Source organism: Citrus clementina, unplaced genomic scaffold (genome assembly GCF_000493195.1).
Source record: "Citrus clementina cultivar Clemenules unplaced genomic scaffold, Citrus_clementina_v1.0 scaffold_4, whole genome shotgun sequence".
NCBI classification, from domain to species: domain Eukaryota; kingdom Viridiplantae; phylum Streptophyta; class Magnoliopsida; order Sapindales; family Rutaceae; genus Citrus; species Citrus x clementina.
This window is the reverse complement of record NW_006262274.1, coordinates 25,112,769-25,130,391: the sequence shown is the minus strand read 5'-3', so window position 1 is coordinate 25,130,391 and position 17,623 is coordinate 25,112,769. Positions and strand designations below refer to the sequence as shown.

Below are 17,623 nucleotides of genomic sequence, written 5' to 3'. Positions count from 1 at the left end.
TGGTAAATTTGGAGATGAGATGGGTTTGAAGGTTGATGGTCTAGGAATCCAGCTGCTATTATGGATATTTATCTGCTGCCCATTGCCGACCCTCCACCTGCAGCCATTCTCCAACACTTCTCTTCCCCAAAGAATGCTTCTCCAAATGTAAGATGGTTTGGAACCCAAATTTGCTTTTAGGAAAGATGAATGCTTAAAATATCTTGCCTTTAGGAGTCTGGCCACTAGAGAGCCTGGATTTTGGATGATCCTCCAGCCTTGCTTGGCCACGAGGGCCTGGTTGAAACAGGAGAGATCTTTGAACCCCAAACCTCCTCTGATTTTAGCTTGGCACAGGTTCTCCCACCTAGACCAGTGGATGTTTTTTTTCTCCTTCGATGAGCCCCACCAGAACTTGGCTATTTCCTTTTGCATATCGTCACATAATCCCTGAGGAAGCTTGAAAACACTCATAGCATAAGTGGGAACTGCTTGCGCCACTGCTTTAATAAGGATCTCTTTACCTCCGCATGAGAAGAAATTTTGCTGCCAGCCTGAGATCTTACTGAGCACCCTGAGCTTTATCTCGTTGAAGAAACCCTTAGTCCTTTTCCCTATCATTGATGGAAGGCCAAGATATTTTTCGTGCTTAGAGACGACATTAAGCTGAAAAATCTGTTTTATTGCTGCTACATGTTCCGGCTTTGTGTTGCTACTGAAAAACATAGATGATTTTTCCATGTTAAAAATCTGTCCCGAAGCCCTCTCATAGCATTCAAACACCCTTTTTAGATTTCTACACTCGTCAGCCGTTGCTCTAGCAAAAATCAGGCTGTCATCAGCGAACATGAGGTGGGAGATAGTCAAATCTTTGCCGAAATTTAAACCATGGATAAGCTTTTGATGCTCGGTCTGTCTAATCAGATTGGAAAAAGCTTCAGCACACATAATAAACAGGTATGGAGACAGCGGGCAGCCTTGTCTAAGTCCCCTTTGTGGATGAAAAAATCCTTTTGCCACCCCATTTAAAATAACAGAGAAAGAGACTGTAGAAATGCAATTCATGATCAGATCAACCCATCTCTGTGAAAACCCCATTCTCAGCATAATTTGCTTCAGAAAAGGCCATTATACCCTATCATAAGCTTTGCTGACATCTAGTTTAAGAGCCACCAGCCCATGTTTTTTCCCCTTGCTATGCCTTATCTTATGCAAGCATTCATAGCCTATAATAGTGTTATCCGAGATTAATCTATTCGGGATGAATGCACTTTGGGTTGGAGCTATGACGTAGTGAAGGATGTGTTTGAGTCTGTTTGCAATTGTTTTGGCAACTATTCGGTAAATAACATTACAAAGGCTTATGGGTCGGAAATCGGTTACTCTCGAAGGTTTTGACACCTTAGGGATTAATGCAATATGTGTATGATTTAAAGGGGCAATGTCACCTCCATTGTTTAGGATATGAAGACATGTATTTATAACTCCATACCTGACCAATTGCCAATGCTTCTGATAAAAGGCCGCAGGCAGCCCATCCGGTCTCGGCGCCTTTGTAGGACTCATTTGAGATAGGGTTGTGTAAATTTCCTCCGCTGAGAATGGGCTGTCCAACTGTTGATTCAGTTCATCCGTGACTGTTGGGGTTAACTCTCCCAGAGCAGCTAAGATGTGGTCTGAGTTAGGATTGGATGTGGTGAACAGCTCGGTAAAATAATCACAAAATTGCTTGTCCACCTCTTCCTCATCTTCCACCCAACTGTTCTGCTTGTTCATAATTCCCCAAATTCTGTTTTTTTTCTTCCTTGACGAGGCTTTTGCATGAAAGAATTTGGTGTTTCTATCTCCTTCCTTCAGCCATTCAACTCTTGACCTTTGTCTCCAATAAATCTCCTCATCCATCCGCAAATTCTCAATTCGCTTCTCTAAACTCACCATCTCATTGTCTTCTTCATATTGCACTTGATTAAGCTTCATCTCCACCAACCTTTTCTTCAGCTGCTCCACTTTTTTCTTTCTATCACCTAAATGCTGCCTATGCCATGACAATAGGCGGGCCATTGAGTCTTTTGTTGCTTTGTTGAAACATTGAACTGGATCCTTTTTATCCCAATCAATCTTCATCTCCCACTCTTCTTTAACAATACGCTTGCAATCGTCATAGGGGCTCCACATGTCCTCATAATGCAGCCTACATCTCTTTCTTCGATGAAACTTCACTCCCCTGATTCTGGTTTGCACTTTCAGCATAATTGGAATGTGGTCCGAGCTCCATGTATCTAGATTATAAGCAACCAGTTCAGACAAACCAGCTTCCCACTCCTTCGACCCAAAAAATCTATCTAATTTTTCTTCAACAAAATGAGGTCCAAAACGTCTATTTGACCACGTAAAAGGGTACCCTTTACACTCAATGTCGACCAACTTGCACTCCCTCACTGCATCTCTAAACTCAGCCACCATACTTAAGCTTCTATCATTCCCACCCATTTTTTCATTGGGGTTTAATATTTCATTAAAATCTCCAAAACAAATCCACGGGTAAGTGAACAGACCTGCAAGTCTTTTAAGGAGTGTCCACGTATGTCTTTTTTGCCCCGCCTTAGGATGCCCGTAGATACCCGTGCATCTCCATTGCTTTCCATCTACCCCTCTGACAATGGCATCAATATGATGGCTACTGTAAGAGGCAATCTCCAAGTCCAAATCCTCATTCCAAAGCATTGCCAAACCACCCCCCATGCCACTTCTACATACAGCAAAACAATTATCTAACCCCAGCCTCTTCCCCGTATTCATCATGTGGCCATACTCCAATTTCGTTTCGCAAAGAAAAATAATTCGAGGCTGATGTTTTTGGAGAATGTCTTTTAACTCGTGGAATGTTCGGGTATTCCCCAAACCTCGAACATTCCAACTTAAGATACTCATTGCTTTCGGCGGGGCTGACCACCAGCCTCCGCCGATAATTCCTCCATAACTGGTTCGGGCACCTCCATGAGTTCCATAGTTGTTACTTCCCAGCTGAGTTTGAGAGTTTTTGGGAGGGGTTCAGTTGGGCTACCAACTAAGACTTCCTTCGCAGGGCTTGCCGTTTTGGCTTTTTTCTTTTTCGGACTAGCCCACATCACCTCGCTGCATAATCGTTTTGATACCACAGTCCCAGCTTTACTAGGTTTTTTGTTTGTGTCACGGGCTTGACTTTTCCATCTTTTCCATTTGGGCCTCGATTTTTTTTTCTCCAGCCCCTCGTCTACAACTTCTTCTTCTAAGCTCATTTGGGTTGTGTGCGTTTCATTTGCCCGTTTTTCTTCTTTGCCCGCCAAGATTTCTTTTCCCTTTCCATTTCCCTCCAAATTTTCCTTTTCTAGCAAAAGTCTCGCCTTTATGTCCTGCATTCCTGTTACATCTGAAATTTCAGCTGCACCCTTCAGCTTTTTGTCATTGGGTTGCATCAGTTTCTTTTTGCTTCCTTCCAAATTGTCAGCAGTCACAGCACCCTTCTCCACGTGTCCCACCCTTATTAGCCCTCCTTCCCTTTCCGTGCTTTCTTTATTCAATGTGGATCCGAAATTCTAACCCATGGTTAAGTTGGGTGAACCCGGGTTTGGGATTTCTGCACTATCCGATTCTGGAACTTCTTCTCTAGATTTCTCGTGCTTTCTACTCCATTTCTCCTTTGCTCTGTTTAGCTTGATTCTGTCTGCTAATGAAACTGCTTTTAACCATGGTCCAAACGGCAAGTTTTCTTTCTGCTGGCCTTTATACTCCATACATTCTCTGAACTGGTGTCCAATGCATCCACAACAAAAGCAAAAGTCTGGTAATCGTTCATACACCACAGGCAAAGGGATGTCCTCGTCATCTTCTTGCTTTAGGACTATAAGTTTCTTCAGAGGTTTTGTAATATTCACCGAGACTCGGATACGCACAAATTCCCCAAAGCATTCACCCTGAGCATCCATGCCTATGTCTTCCACCTTTCCAACCCTCGACCCCAGCTCTCGGATTATGCTAGTATCCATACACATCAATGGCACATTATGGATTTGAATCCAGAATGATACATGAGAAAAGGATTGTTTTTTGATACTACCAATACCCTTTGGTTCTTGGAGAACCATCAAGGCTCTATCAAAGTGCCACGGTCCTCCATTAAAGACTCTCTTTTTATCAGCTTCTGAGAGAAACTTAAAAACAAATATGTTGCTACCCAAGCTTTCTACCTTAAAATCATGAACAGTACGCCAAGCTTGGTCCAAAGCTGTTTTGAGTCCTTCACGATTTACCCCTCTCGCTAAAAGAATTTTTCCCACAAGACAACCAGTAACAGCTTTGGAACCCTTTTCTTTCATCTGGCCTGCAAAAATAAATTTGTCTGCTTCCTCTCCTTCAAGTGTTATGGCTTGACACTTCCGTATTAACTCTTCCGTTTCCATCTCCAAGCCACTAGCCCACGATATTTATTGTAGTATTTTGGATTTTGCTTTGAAAACCCCCACCAACCCCTCCTGACCTTTCGAGGAGGATTTTCAAAAAGCAAAAGAGCAATTGAAAGCTTCACCCACCCCTTTGAGATAAGACAAAAGGAAGAAGAAGACAAAAGAATCACCTAGCACTCCTTACGAGTGATACTCAAGGCCATGGAGGCCTGATGTAGCTACCATTCTACCTTTCCTCACTTCAGAGAAAAAGGAAGAAGGAGATCCTATTTTGGATATCCTGTGTTTCCTCACTACGGCCTTTGTTAATATGCCATCTATTGCTAGGTTTTGACAGAATACGATGTTTGCGATCTTTATTGTTGCGTCTTTGGATTGATGAGGGCAAGGGCGGATCTAGAATTTAATATTACCCCGGGCTAAATTAAAATTTTTATTTTGAAGCGAACATAAAAAATTATATATAAAAATAAGTACATTAAATAAGGAAGAATACCAAAAATCTTATCTCTCTAAATATGGACTATAAATAAAAATAATTAAAAAAAAGTAAAAAACAAAAGACAACTCGAATATGAAAACATTACTTTTCAATGATAGAATCTAACATTGCAGCCTAAAATAATATATAATTGTATAAGGATTAAAAAATCAATTAAGAATTTTAAATTAAAATCGATCAATACATGTAATTACAATCAATTAAAAATTGCAAGTAAAACTTTTATATTTGAAGTGAAGTACTAAATTACCAAACTTAATAAATTAAACATAAAATTTATTCATCCTTTCAAATTGTAAAGGTATTATTAGTCAAAAGTTTCAATAATAAACTAAACTCAATTCAGTAAAAATGTATTTGGGTGTAGTTGTTTCTTTGTCAGCACTTTATCTCTCTTTAAAGAACTAGATATTGATGATTATTCTATCAAAACCTCCTTAAAATACTCAAATTTTATTTTCTAACTTGTCCTCTTAGTTAATATAACTAATAAATAAAATCTAAAAATTCACATAAAAAATTTATAAAAATATTGATAATTGTTACTACATGTTTCTGTAAGTACTTTTACTACTAGTGACGATGTTATGTTACATTGACATTTTTTTTCAATTAGAAGTTTTTTAAAATAAATTAAAGCAGTAATAAAATTTTAGCTCCCTAATGTTTTCAATCTATTCAATAAATATATGATTTAATCATTTTATAGAATAAGTCACTAATTTCAATTGAAAATAATATAAGTGAATAAGGGACGACATATTTGTAAACAAAATAAAAACTCTATTGTTATATAAAATTGATGAAAACATAAGAGTAATTGGGTTAGGGACATATTTGAATATTAAATAAAAACTCTACTATTATACTAAATTGATGAAAATATAAGGATAATTGAGTTAGGGACATATATGAAAATAAAATTAAAACTCTATTATTTTACAAATTGATGAAACATTAAGGGGTATAAACGATTTTGTCTGGACTAGACCGGGCTACAGCCTGGTCTAGCCCACACGTAGGTCCGCCACTGGATGAGGGTGATTTTGGTTTTTGGCAAGTTATTATCTTTGAGTGAATTCTTTCTTATTGTGCTTCCTGTGAGCACCTTGGTCATTCTGCGGATAGTTGCTATGTAGCTCATCCTAGGCTTAGGAACCCTTAATAGCCTATTAGTGAGCCTCGGGATAGAGCTACTAGAGATAAGGGTAAGCAACCTATGTCTGTTACAAATGTTCCCACTACTCCTCAGTATGTTGTTGTTACAGGTAATCAGCTCGAGGCACCCTATTGTTCAGCCTTCTTTTGTTCAGGGGCACTCTTCTAGTTTGACTGAGCAGCTTATTTCTAATTTTCTAGGGAAGTGGTTTGGCCTTTGACACCTAGTGTTACTACGGGTGCATATCTGGTGCTAGAATCCTTGCTTCTAGTGCTTGAGATGATGAGGTAGATTTAGCTGGACCTAGTTTTGGTTGTACTAATGATCTTGTTACTGATGATATTTACATTCCTATTCAATCTGATATAGTTGTTGAGCATTGGGATCATGGTGATTCTCCTCTGTAGAGCCTAGTCAATACGACTGGTGATGTTGATGATATGATTTTGGATGATCTGGGTGCTCGTAGGGTATCCGCGGGATCTACTTTTTTCCAGTATGTGCTAAATGATATTCGCATAGTGGTTATGGGTTTCAATTCCCACTCTGTAGAGATTCCTTCTCATTCTAATAAGGATTTTAGTTTTGAAGGGAATGTTGTGGTTGATGTTTATCTTTTATCTAAGCCTGAGGTATTGAGGGCCATGGTTTTAGCCCCTACTTTGCTAATGTTGGTAGCCATGCCTTTGGTTCAAAGAAGGGCTTCAAAGTAGTCATTGGATGCCGGTGTCGTAAGCAACACTCTGAGCGTTAGCTTACCATCATATGGTTTCTTTTGTCAGGCTTAGCCTTAGGGTGTTCTCTTTTTCATTCTTTATTTTTATTTTCCTATTTGGTTTTGCTATTTTTCTTTGGCTTGGAGGATTTGGTCTATATCCTCCTCCAAATGTTTTATTTTTATTTTTAATGTACAGGTAAGGGAGTCCTGCCTAACCCCCACCGGTGGTTTATAATTAAAAAAAAAAAAAAACTAAGCTAGCTTCTAACTCATCATTATAAATCAATTGAAAAACATATATTATTATTATTATTATTAAGAAGTGTTGTATATATCTGACCGCTGCCAATTACACATATAACTTCTTAGTATCTCGATAGTTCTTCAACATGCACAACTAGATGTGCTAGTTTGGTTTAATATGGAAATTTTCATTAATTATCTCGACAGTGCATTATAGCCTTATTAGGCTTACGTTGTTTTTTTTTTTTTCCCTGTTCAATCGAGCAACCTCTTTTGGAGAAAGAAGTTTGTTGGCAGCTATATTTAAAGCCAAGAAATCAAAATCTTGAATTTGAATGATAACCATTGGCTCACCAACAGTCACATGCTTTAAATTTGTAATGAATGACATGACTTGTAATTTATTCGACTCAAAATCTAATCATCTCTACTTTTTAATATTTAAATGTATACCTTTTCATTTTTATAATTTTAATCATAACTTTTTACTTTTCCCATATTTTTAAAGTTGTCAACATTAGCAACTATTTATGTTGGCCTTATCGAGGGCCAGCGACCAACCTTGGCCCCATGGAAAGTTGAAGTTAAAAATTTTAATGTCCATTCTCTAAGCATTAATTCTCAATCTGGTATAAGAGCTTGATCACACATTCGATAGGTGGGCTAGCATCGTGTCCACTAGTCGGTGGTATGATATAACAAGTGATATTAAAGTTTGATCCTGTGTTCAGTAGGTGGGTTAGCATCGTCACTGGCCATGGCTAAGTCGTGATGCTGGAAGCTTGGGCGGGCTCACACTGTATCAAATAGTAATTATGTCGAAATGTGGGTGCATAGATTAGGTCCCAGAGTATCGCTGAGGGGGAGATTGTTGGCCTCATCAAGGGACAACGACCACCCTTAAGACTACAGAAAGATGAAGTCAAATGATTTAATATCTATTTTCTGCGCACCAACATTTAACCTTATACTTTACAAAGTCAATATTAGTTAGCTATTAAAAGTAACGACACTTGGGGTAAATTTAACATTTTTAATAAGATAAAGGAGGTTGGATGCATTTTTGTACTTTACTAAATCGACATTCATTAAAAGTAATGACATTTGGGGGTAAATTAAAATTTTTAATAAGGGTAAATTGAAAATTGTAATTCTATTGAGGTACATAGAATTTAACAAGTGTAATATACTCACGAATGCAAATTGCGAAAAAAAGTATACAAATTAATTTAATACGCCCGTTTTCATTCAATAATATTGAATCATAAAAGAAGAATATAAATCATATCACATTCCATTTTCATTGATAATCTACTTAATAATTTGTAGTATGTTGCATTAAATGATTCCAACCAGAAAAAAATTATTTTATTACATATAACAATCCAATTAATGCACTCTATATATTTATATTTGTAATCATTCTCATGTGCAGATGCCTTATTTTTTTTAAGGGAAATAATCCACTGTCCACCCGTTTTTTCATTGTTTTTCAAAATACACAAATCTTTTTTCTTTTTTTTTTTGCAGTGCTCCACGCCTCCACCTAAAGTTAACATTTTTTTTTTATTGATCCACTTTCGTTGTAACACTGTTAGAACTTTGCTGACATCATAAGGGTAAAATTATCATTTCACAACGACACAGTGGTGGAAAAGTGCAAAATAATATAACCTCAAGTGGAGTTCAGCAAAAAAAAAAAAAAATTAAGAATTGTGTATTTTTTAAAAAAATACGAAAAAATAGGTGGTCGGTGGATAATTTATCTTTTACATTTGAGGGTAAAAAAGTCATTTATATAATTTTTCATTAGTTTTCTTAATGGTCTCTAAACGGAAGTGGAAAAATGAAAAGATATGTAACTTCAGGTGGATTCCAGCAAAAAAAAAAAAATTGTGTATTTTTGAAAAAGTTAAAAAAAACAGATGGACGGTGGATAATTTCCTTCTTTTAATGCAGAAATACTGTTAAGCCGTGTGGTTTAATTGAGTTAATTTTCGATACACTATAAAACCGTGAGATTTAATAGTATTAAAATTGACTTTGTTAAACCGCATGGTTTAACAACATGTCTGCATGAAAAAGAAAGAGGACGCCCATATATATATATATATATATATATTTGTAATATTATAAAATAGTTTACAATATTATAAAGGCTTAACAAATTTAAATCTTTAATTAATACGAGGAAATGATGGGCATTTTCATTTTAATAAAGAGATGATGTTACTAACAAATAAAATATAATATCTAATATCTTAAAATTTATAAGTTTTATATTTTTGTGCATCCTCACTTTAACTTTTAACAAAATGAAGATAAATAAAGATACACACACATATATATATATATATATATATATATGTATGTATGTATACACACACACAGACAGCTTCGATTAAACTTCATCTCCATTCCAATTGCTTTTGGCTTTGGGACCTGTCGGGCCTTCCTCTCCCAAAACTTCATTTGGTAGACTGTTGACAAACTTTTGAAAAGCAGGCTTCAGCTTTCCAGGCAATAATTTCTCAATCTCTTTTATCTCGTGGGAAATGTCATAACTAATTTTGGGACCCCACTCTCTAAAATAGTTGAGCCAAGGTGGCTCAGTGATAACGGAGGCAGAGCCCGATAAATAGTCAGCAGCAACAATTGAAAAATGACGTCCAGTATCCAGCAGCATCCTGCTCTTGGCTGTATCATTCCTAATTCCAATCCCGCCACTCCCTTGTAAAACTAGTCCAGGCTTTGCATACATGGCATGACCATTTAAGGACGCATAGGTCACAGGTTTGTTGCCACTTTGAAACTCAAGCTCTGATGCATTCACCCAAGTACCTCCACTATGCTGCGACAAGAAGACCCTCCACAGTTCCCCATTGAAGTTGCTGATCCTTAATGTCACATGCTCCCAGTCACCAACATGTTCACCTATCTTTCCCAATGGGATATTATTAATAAACTTAACTTTAGCTCTCGCAGGTCCATTAAAAGGGTAGAAGATCCATATTGCTATGTCAGTGTAGGTTGCTCCCAGCATGGGTTTAATGTGTAAATAAACCTGTGAGTTTTGTAGGTCTCCTTTCTTGACTCGCTCTTTGGCCTTGTCATCTACAGGAAGGTCCAACCAATAGGCACCATCATTGGAGCCTCCTTGTGGAAGATTCGAACCCATCGGCTCAATTGGGATTGGTTTAGACTCCTCTCCCTTTCTGTATAGTAATGCCCCGTTGTCAAAATACCAGCTTACAGAAGACGGAAGGTATTTTTCGTCAGGATGCAAGTAAATATAAGGAGAGTAAGCTTGAACCATCGTCTCAATTTATTGCAGATTAGGCATGTAATTGTAGGATGATAAGTTGGACTTGGCCATAATATTCTTCAGACAAGCGAGAGTCGTCGACGTAGTAGGACTATTATCATTTCCATTAATCTGGGCCGCAAACGTGCCTACACTAACACCCATTTCTTCCGTTCCTCTAACACTGGGCCTAACGGAAAAGACATTGAGCCCATACTTGTTTGCACCCCATATCCACGTGTCTGTCTGGCATTGATCAGTGAAGTCAGACCGAACGCAGCGCATCTTATCCAAGGCAGGCTTCTCAGGGAAGTTTGTAATGGCATGACCAACGTTTTTGTACCCATCGGGGGGTGTGGGTAGCCAGACGTAGGCGACCCCATCTTGCTTGATCTTCAAAGACTCGCTGCTCCAAACAAGAGTGTAATCAACAGGCTTCTTTAAGCTTAAACCACTGCTGTCTTTAGCAGCAAGAACCGATCCGAAAAGGGGGGTGTTGTTGGGTTGGGCGTAGCAGCCAAGCATAAAGAAACCTGGAGGGATATCTATGGTTGATGGTTCAAAAAATGTAGCGCCAGCATTATCTGGTCCACCTTCATGGGTGGCCCAAATTTTCTTGAAAGATGTTATTTGACGCACTTGTAATCCACCGAGATCAATTGTTCCACTCCCAAACCCTTCACCTGCGACATGCTTGCATAAACACATATATACATATATCAATCATTATTGAACAATATGTGTACAAACTGAAATCTAACTGAATATATATAAGGGCGGATTTACATTCAAGGGAGTGTGGGCAATTGATCCCACTTTAAAAAAAGTTCCTTTATAAACAAATTTTGATATAAATGGTTATGCAATGAAAGTTAAGTACCTGGCGGCCATGTTGGTATCGGAGCGGGAAGCTTAAACGTGGTTTCAATTGGCAAACCCTTGCTCTTCTTCTTGGCGATATTTGTTGCAGGAGTACTGCAGTTGTTAAGGCAATTATTCCCCATAATACGTATCTCTTAAATTCAAAGAAAGATATGTTGGGAAGAATAAAATTAAGCTAGAAGGAGAATGAATAATATTGCTAGCGAGCGAATTAAAAGTATATTAATTCTGAAAGGAATGCAAACAAATGAACCAACCGAAGGAATTGTCGTGCAAGCAAGCCAATAAAATTGTCTTCGATCGTATCTCTTCTTAGCAAATTTCACTTATCTTACACACCAAGCTGTCTTTTTCCTTTTGCTTTTATACTAGCAGTTGCTTGTCTTTTCGGCGATTAATAATAAGGTCTAAGAAGGTGAATGAGTTTCAGATAATTAATAATAACCGGGTGCGGGGATGCTTGGGTTTACCTTGCAATATTCAATTGCTCCCAAACCATCTCCATTTAACTATTAAAAGCTATAGTTGTAAAATGTTTGATAAATCAAACAATCGTAATATATTTGATAAAATACAAATGAATTTGTAAATATGACTTTTAAATTAAGGTGAACAATTGTTTAATAAAATATTTGTATTATTTTAACTAGTTCTGTCTAAAATATTATTTACAATCATATTTATTATACACAATAAATTTTTATTTTATATTTACAATATATATATTTTTTTGGTAGCAGCTGTGGTTACACCTCAATACTAGATGGACTCTTAGGCTTCTCTAATTAATTGTTGCTCTATCATCAGGATCATGAATCCTAGGTTTCCTACAAAGAGTTGTCATTGAGGCATCTCATCAATCACTCGATTGTTTTCTCAAACACTTTTGTCTTTTTAACTACCATTCAATGCTGCATTTGGTAATTAATTGGATCAATGTTCAAATTATTAGGATTAGTGATTGGGTATTTTATATTGACTAGAAAACATATATTTCCTTTTTAATGTCAAACGATGGCTTATTACATATATGTTGGATTAATACCTTTGTTTGTCATTATATTTTTTATACATGCTTTTTCTTTTCTTTTTTTTTTCCTTTTTTTAATGATTTTACACTTTTCTCATGATACTTTAATTTTCTCATGGGATAAAGTTCATTATATACGTTCCTCTACTAATTGCATCCATTGTTTGATTTATTTTCATAAACTTTTTTCTTCAACCACCAAAGTTGAAGTTACCAGAAGCACAAACGATAGAAAAAAATACAAAAAAAAAAAAAAATGGAGATCGGTTATTAATTTACTTGTAATTAATAGATAAACAAACTACAAGGGAATCGTATATTATAAGTTTTAAACAACGAATGTGGCGACTTTTTATTTGAGTATCTATACAGACAGAAGGGCCGGTTGGAAGTCAAAAGTTAGCTGAGGGGATCAAAGATTCAAAGTAGTTGCTGCCGAGAGTTGGAGACGATTGGCAAAGCTGGCATCATTTTTTTCTATCACATTATTCGTGTAACATCCCACATTGTTAGAGAGAGAATCTTGAACTAGCTTATAAGCCTTGGGTTCTCTTAACTAAATAGACGTGTTTTAGGTTGTAAAGACTAATAATAAAACCGTGACGGATTATATGCCTAAAGCGAACAATATCTATTTGCTTTTCAAGCTTGTACTATTACAATTCTTTTCAATGACCCTCACTAAGACGCCAGGTCCTCAAGGGAAAAAATATGTAACATCCTATATCAAAACCGTGAGCATAACTCTACCCCTTCAATGAAACAAAAGTGATTTATTTTAAATTTTCTTATGTTATAGATCCCAACAATCATTATTTTTATTATCGATTAATTTAAAAATGGATATATATGTACAGAGAGAAAAATTTATAAATAAGGGATCCTTATTTTATTAAATTAAGCAATAAATTAAAAAACAAGAAATTTTTTTTTTAGTGTCTATGTCTAAATACGGATTTCGTGCAAATTTACTATTAATCGAATAAAAATATTACAGTATAATAGTAAATTCGTATGAAATCCGTATTTTCCTGTTCACATGAGAGGATTATATATTTGTGCGTGTATGAGATTTAAAAAAAAAGAAGATATTAGATGAGTTTATAAATGTGGTAGTATGTTTAACTCATTTAAGACTCTCTCTTCATTTAAGCATAGGTCTAATAATAACTTGAGCCGTGATTTTTTTTTTTTTTGAAAAAGTAAAATTTTACGGAAAATTTTACTGTTATAGTGTTTAAAAAAGGAAGCATAAAGGGGAAGATAGGAATAGGAAAGAGAAAATAAAATAATTATAGTGATAGACAAAAGAGATGTTTTTGCTCGAAACCACGCAGAAGATTCTTAGAAAGAAACAAAATACTATTCGAACTGTCTTCTGTTGATACATATAATAGAAGAGCTGAACAGGAAAGCCGCCTAAAATGAACTTAATCGCATGGTTAAGTTGATTATGATTAATCTTAGGTTAAGCTATAACTTTTAATTTAATTAATATAAGGGGATAAGGGGATTTAAGTAGTATCGGAGCAAGAAATCAAGTGCAAAACTCCAAATGACCAACAAACAAAGCAAATAAAAACAAGTCTAGTTTCAAACAGCAGAAGAGCAACATAAATATTATTAATTCATCATCAAGTATTTGTTATTTGCTCAGACCTCACCCTTATTATAAATATAGTAATAGTCATAGAGAGATACGGCATGTAGACAGAGAGAAATATTGTAGACGGGCAGTAATAGTAGAAAAAATTCAATGCCTCATGGTAGTGTTATTCCCGCAATCATATTGATCTTCTCACTGTTCATTTTGCAACTATGCATCGCATCAGTAGCGTCTGCCGGTGGAGGTGGGAATGGGATAAACGTGTGGCCAAAACCAAGAATAATGTCATGGACGACACAACCACGGGCCAATCTCCTCTCCCCCAGCTTCGCCATCTCTTCACCTAAACATTTTTATCTCTCATCCGCAGCGAATCGTTACCTAAAACTGATCAAGACTGAGCACCACCAACCTTTAGTTACCCCTTCATTAATCAACATCACCACTTCATCGTCCTCTGCCTTGCACACCCTCTTTATCACTGTGGAAAGTCTTTTAACTCCCCTACAGCATGGGGTGAACGAGACATACACACTCAGCATCCCTGCTGATGCCTCCATCGCAAACCTGACAGCGCACACAGTCTGGGGAGCCATGAGAGGTCTTGAGACATTCTCCCAGCTAGTTTGGGGGAAGCCTAATTTGCTGGTGGCATCCGGATTATACGTGTGGGACTCTCCACTTTTTGCTCACAGGGGGCTGATGGTTGATACATCCAGGAATTACTATGGAGTGGATGACATTCTCAGGACCATCAAGACAATGAGTTTTAACAAAATGAATGTATTCCATTGGCACATTACCGACTCACATTCATTTCCATTGGTGCTACCATCTGAGCCTGATCTTGCTGCCAAGGGGTCTTACGGTCATGACATGCAGTATTCTCCTGATGACGTCAAAAAGATAGTTGAGTTTGGTTTGACACACGGTGTGAGGGTTCTTCCTGAAATTGATTCTCCGGGGCACACTGGATCTTGGGCAGAAGCATACCCAGAGATTGTGACATGTGCAAACAAGTTTTGGTGGCCAGCTGAAAGTAATTGGACAAACCGACTTGCATCAGAACCAGGAACTGGTCATCTAAACCCCTTAAATCCAAAAACGTACAAAATCCTGAAAAATGTAATCAATGATATAGTCAACTTATTCCCAGAAGCATTCTACCATGCGGGAGCTGATGAAATCATCCCTGGTTGTTGGAAAGCCGATTCGACCATTCAGTCTTTCCTATCCAATGGTGGAACTCTTAGTCAACTTCTTGAGAAGTTTGTTGGCTCCACACTCCCTTACATTGTGTTCTTTAATCGCACAGTGGTGTATTGGGAGGATGTTTTGTTGGATGACAATGTTAATGTACGCCCCTCATTTCTTCCCAAGGAACATACTATCTTACAAACATGGAACAATGGTCCCAATAACACCAAAAGGATTGTTGATGCCGGATACAGGGCCATTGTCTCGTCATCCGAGTTCTATTATTTGGATTGTGGTCATGGGGACTTTCTTGGGAATGATAGTCAGTATGATCAGCTTCAGCCTTCTTCATCTGCAAATAACGGTGGCTCATGGTGTGGACCCTTCAAAACATGGCAAACCATTTATGATTACGACATAACATATGGGCTCAGTGAGGAAGAGGCTAAAATGGTGCTTGGTGGGGAGGTGGCATTATGGTCCGAGCAAGCTGACCCAAAAGTTCTAGATGTCCGCCTTTGGCCGAGAACTTCAGCAATGGCAGAGACGTTGTGGTCAGGTAATCGCGATGAGGAGACGGGCATCAAGAGATATGCACAAGCAACGGATCGGTTGAATGAATGGAGGTACCGAATGGTAAGCAGAGGGGTTGGAGCGGAGCCCATTCAGCCACTTTGGTGTTTGAGAAATCCAGGCATGTGCAACACGGCTCATTAATTGTCTGGTGTGGTGACCTATGATATGAAATCCTATTTCGGTGCACATTTTAAACAATTAATTGTTGTGATTGTTTTAGAATACGTAACTAACAATTTAGCTTTCAATGCGATTATCAATGTTTAAGTCCTTCCCCTTCCTAGAAAGACTTCGAACAAGAGCATCGTGCAGACGTGGCAATTGATACATGAGAATTAAAAAATAAAAGGTGGCAGTTGCTACATCAACTTCATCTAAATTTATATAATTCTTAATCTTTTATTCTTATACGTTATATAAGATTTTAAAATATTATTATATATAATTTTAAATTAATTAATTTAAGTTGAGCAGTCTAAGTAACCATAAAATTGCTGGACGGCAAGGCAAGATTGAAGCAACGCAAGCGTGTTTCTATTTCGTGTTTTAGTGTACAAGTTAACGCGGTACACTTGCATTGGCTTTTTCATAAATTTTTTGTAGACCCTGCTTGGTGATAGTCCTACCTAATGTCTAGAAAAACTAATGAATCATGATCACTGCTTTCTCTCTTTCTTGCACTCCAAAATTAAATCAAATGAGTGAAAAAGTTTACATAAATTTTCTGAAACTTACTCGTGAGCTTCGCTCCAATAAGTTCTCTATAAAAAGTCAGAACGAATGAAGAGCAAGCTTAAGTTAGTAACCATGAACTCCTCAAGGGTAGTAGTCTCAGCCATTGCTGCTCTTATCATGTTTCTCTTTCTTACTCCTAAGTCAGAGGCTGCAATTTCTTGTAGTGATGTGTTGAAAGACCTGAGACCTTGTGTGAATTACCTTAAGAGTGGATCTGGGAAACCACCAGCTGCATGTTGCAGTGGAGCCTCAGCTCTTGCATCTACTGCAACAAGCACTGCTGATAAGAAAACCGCTTGTGGATGCATTAAGACAGCAGCCCAGAAAATGAATCCTAATTCCCAATTAGCCCAGGCACTCCCTACCAACTGCGGAATCACCTTGCCTGTTCCTGTTTCACCCAATGTCGATTGTTCCAAGTACTTTCTTTCACTCTTTTTTTTTTTTTTTGTATTCTAGATTTCCCTATGCACATTAACCATTGTTCTTCTGTGTTTCTTTTGCAGGATTAATTGATAAAGAAGTGATCTATGCTATAGCTTGCCGGTGAATGGGAAAGCTTTACTTATTTCGTAATAAGCAGGAATCTGTTGTTGTCTTTTGGATTCCTGTAGTAAATAAATATTAAAATTCTATGTTTGTCTTTCACGGCTGTCGCTGGTGTTTATTTTTTATAAAACAAAATAATTTCTCAAACAATATTGAAACTGAAGACCTTACTGCATTAGAAGAAAAAAAAAAAAAAGGCATAAATGCCGCGAGAAAGAAGGCCCATTTGTTTTCTTTAAAATGTTGGACATTGCTATAACGATATTCCTTTCCAGTTAACTTTCGCCAGCTAAAAAATAATACTAATGCTCTTTTCTGGAAATGAACTTTCCCACGTTGTTTTTGGTTTAAATCATCTTATTAAGTACTCGTACTGGACACAGAGGGGAAAAAAAATCACCACTGTAGAATTGGGTGATCAGTTGATTCATTGAAAGTATTTCTTCAACCAAACAATGCATATATATTCAAGTCCTTTGTCATTACAAGAGTAGAGAAAGATTTATTTATCTTTTTCTTTTTTAATAAAAGTTTAATTGTGCCTAACAACATTATGCACCAAGACTAACAAAGTTGGAAAACAGTGTTGCTTGATCCTCTGTTACTATTACAATACTGAAGCACCAATGAAGCAGGCAAGCAGCTAGCCAAAAGGGAATAATCTTGAATTTGGATGGCCATTCCTTTCCGAATATGACGGA

At 37.1% G+C, this 17,623-nt stretch overlaps 3 protein-coding genes across 3 annotated transcripts; 2 read left to right on the top strand and 1 right to left on the bottom strand.

Moving 5' to 3' along the window:
- Window positions 1–9,444: 9,444 nt before the first annotated feature.
- On the bottom strand, window positions 9,445–11,398 carry LOC18045275. Its single transcript, XM_024186515.1, is given in 2 exon segments — window positions 9,445–11,030; window positions 11,228–11,398. Coding segments are annotated over 2 exon segments (1,710 nt in total). The 5' UTR covers window positions 11,352–11,398.
- Window positions 11,399–14,015: 2,617 nt separating this feature from the next.
- On the top strand, window positions 14,016–15,779 carry LOC18045274 (beta-hexosaminidase 2). Its single transcript, XM_006438928.2, has one exon. It carries the CDS (start codon window positions 14,016–14,018, stop codon window positions 15,777–15,779), a length of 1,764 nt encoding a protein of 587 aa, XP_006438991.2.
- Window positions 15,780–16,418: 639 nt separating this feature from the next.
- Window positions 16,419–16,885, top strand: LOC18045273 (non-specific lipid-transfer protein 8). The gene is made up of 2 exons (XM_024186347.1): window positions 16,419–16,823; window positions 16,880–16,885. Exons 1-2 carry the CDS (start codon window positions 16,419–16,421, stop codon window positions 16,883–16,885), a joined length of 411 nt encoding a protein of 136 aa, XP_024042115.1.
- Window positions 16,886–17,623: the final 738 nt, after the last annotated feature.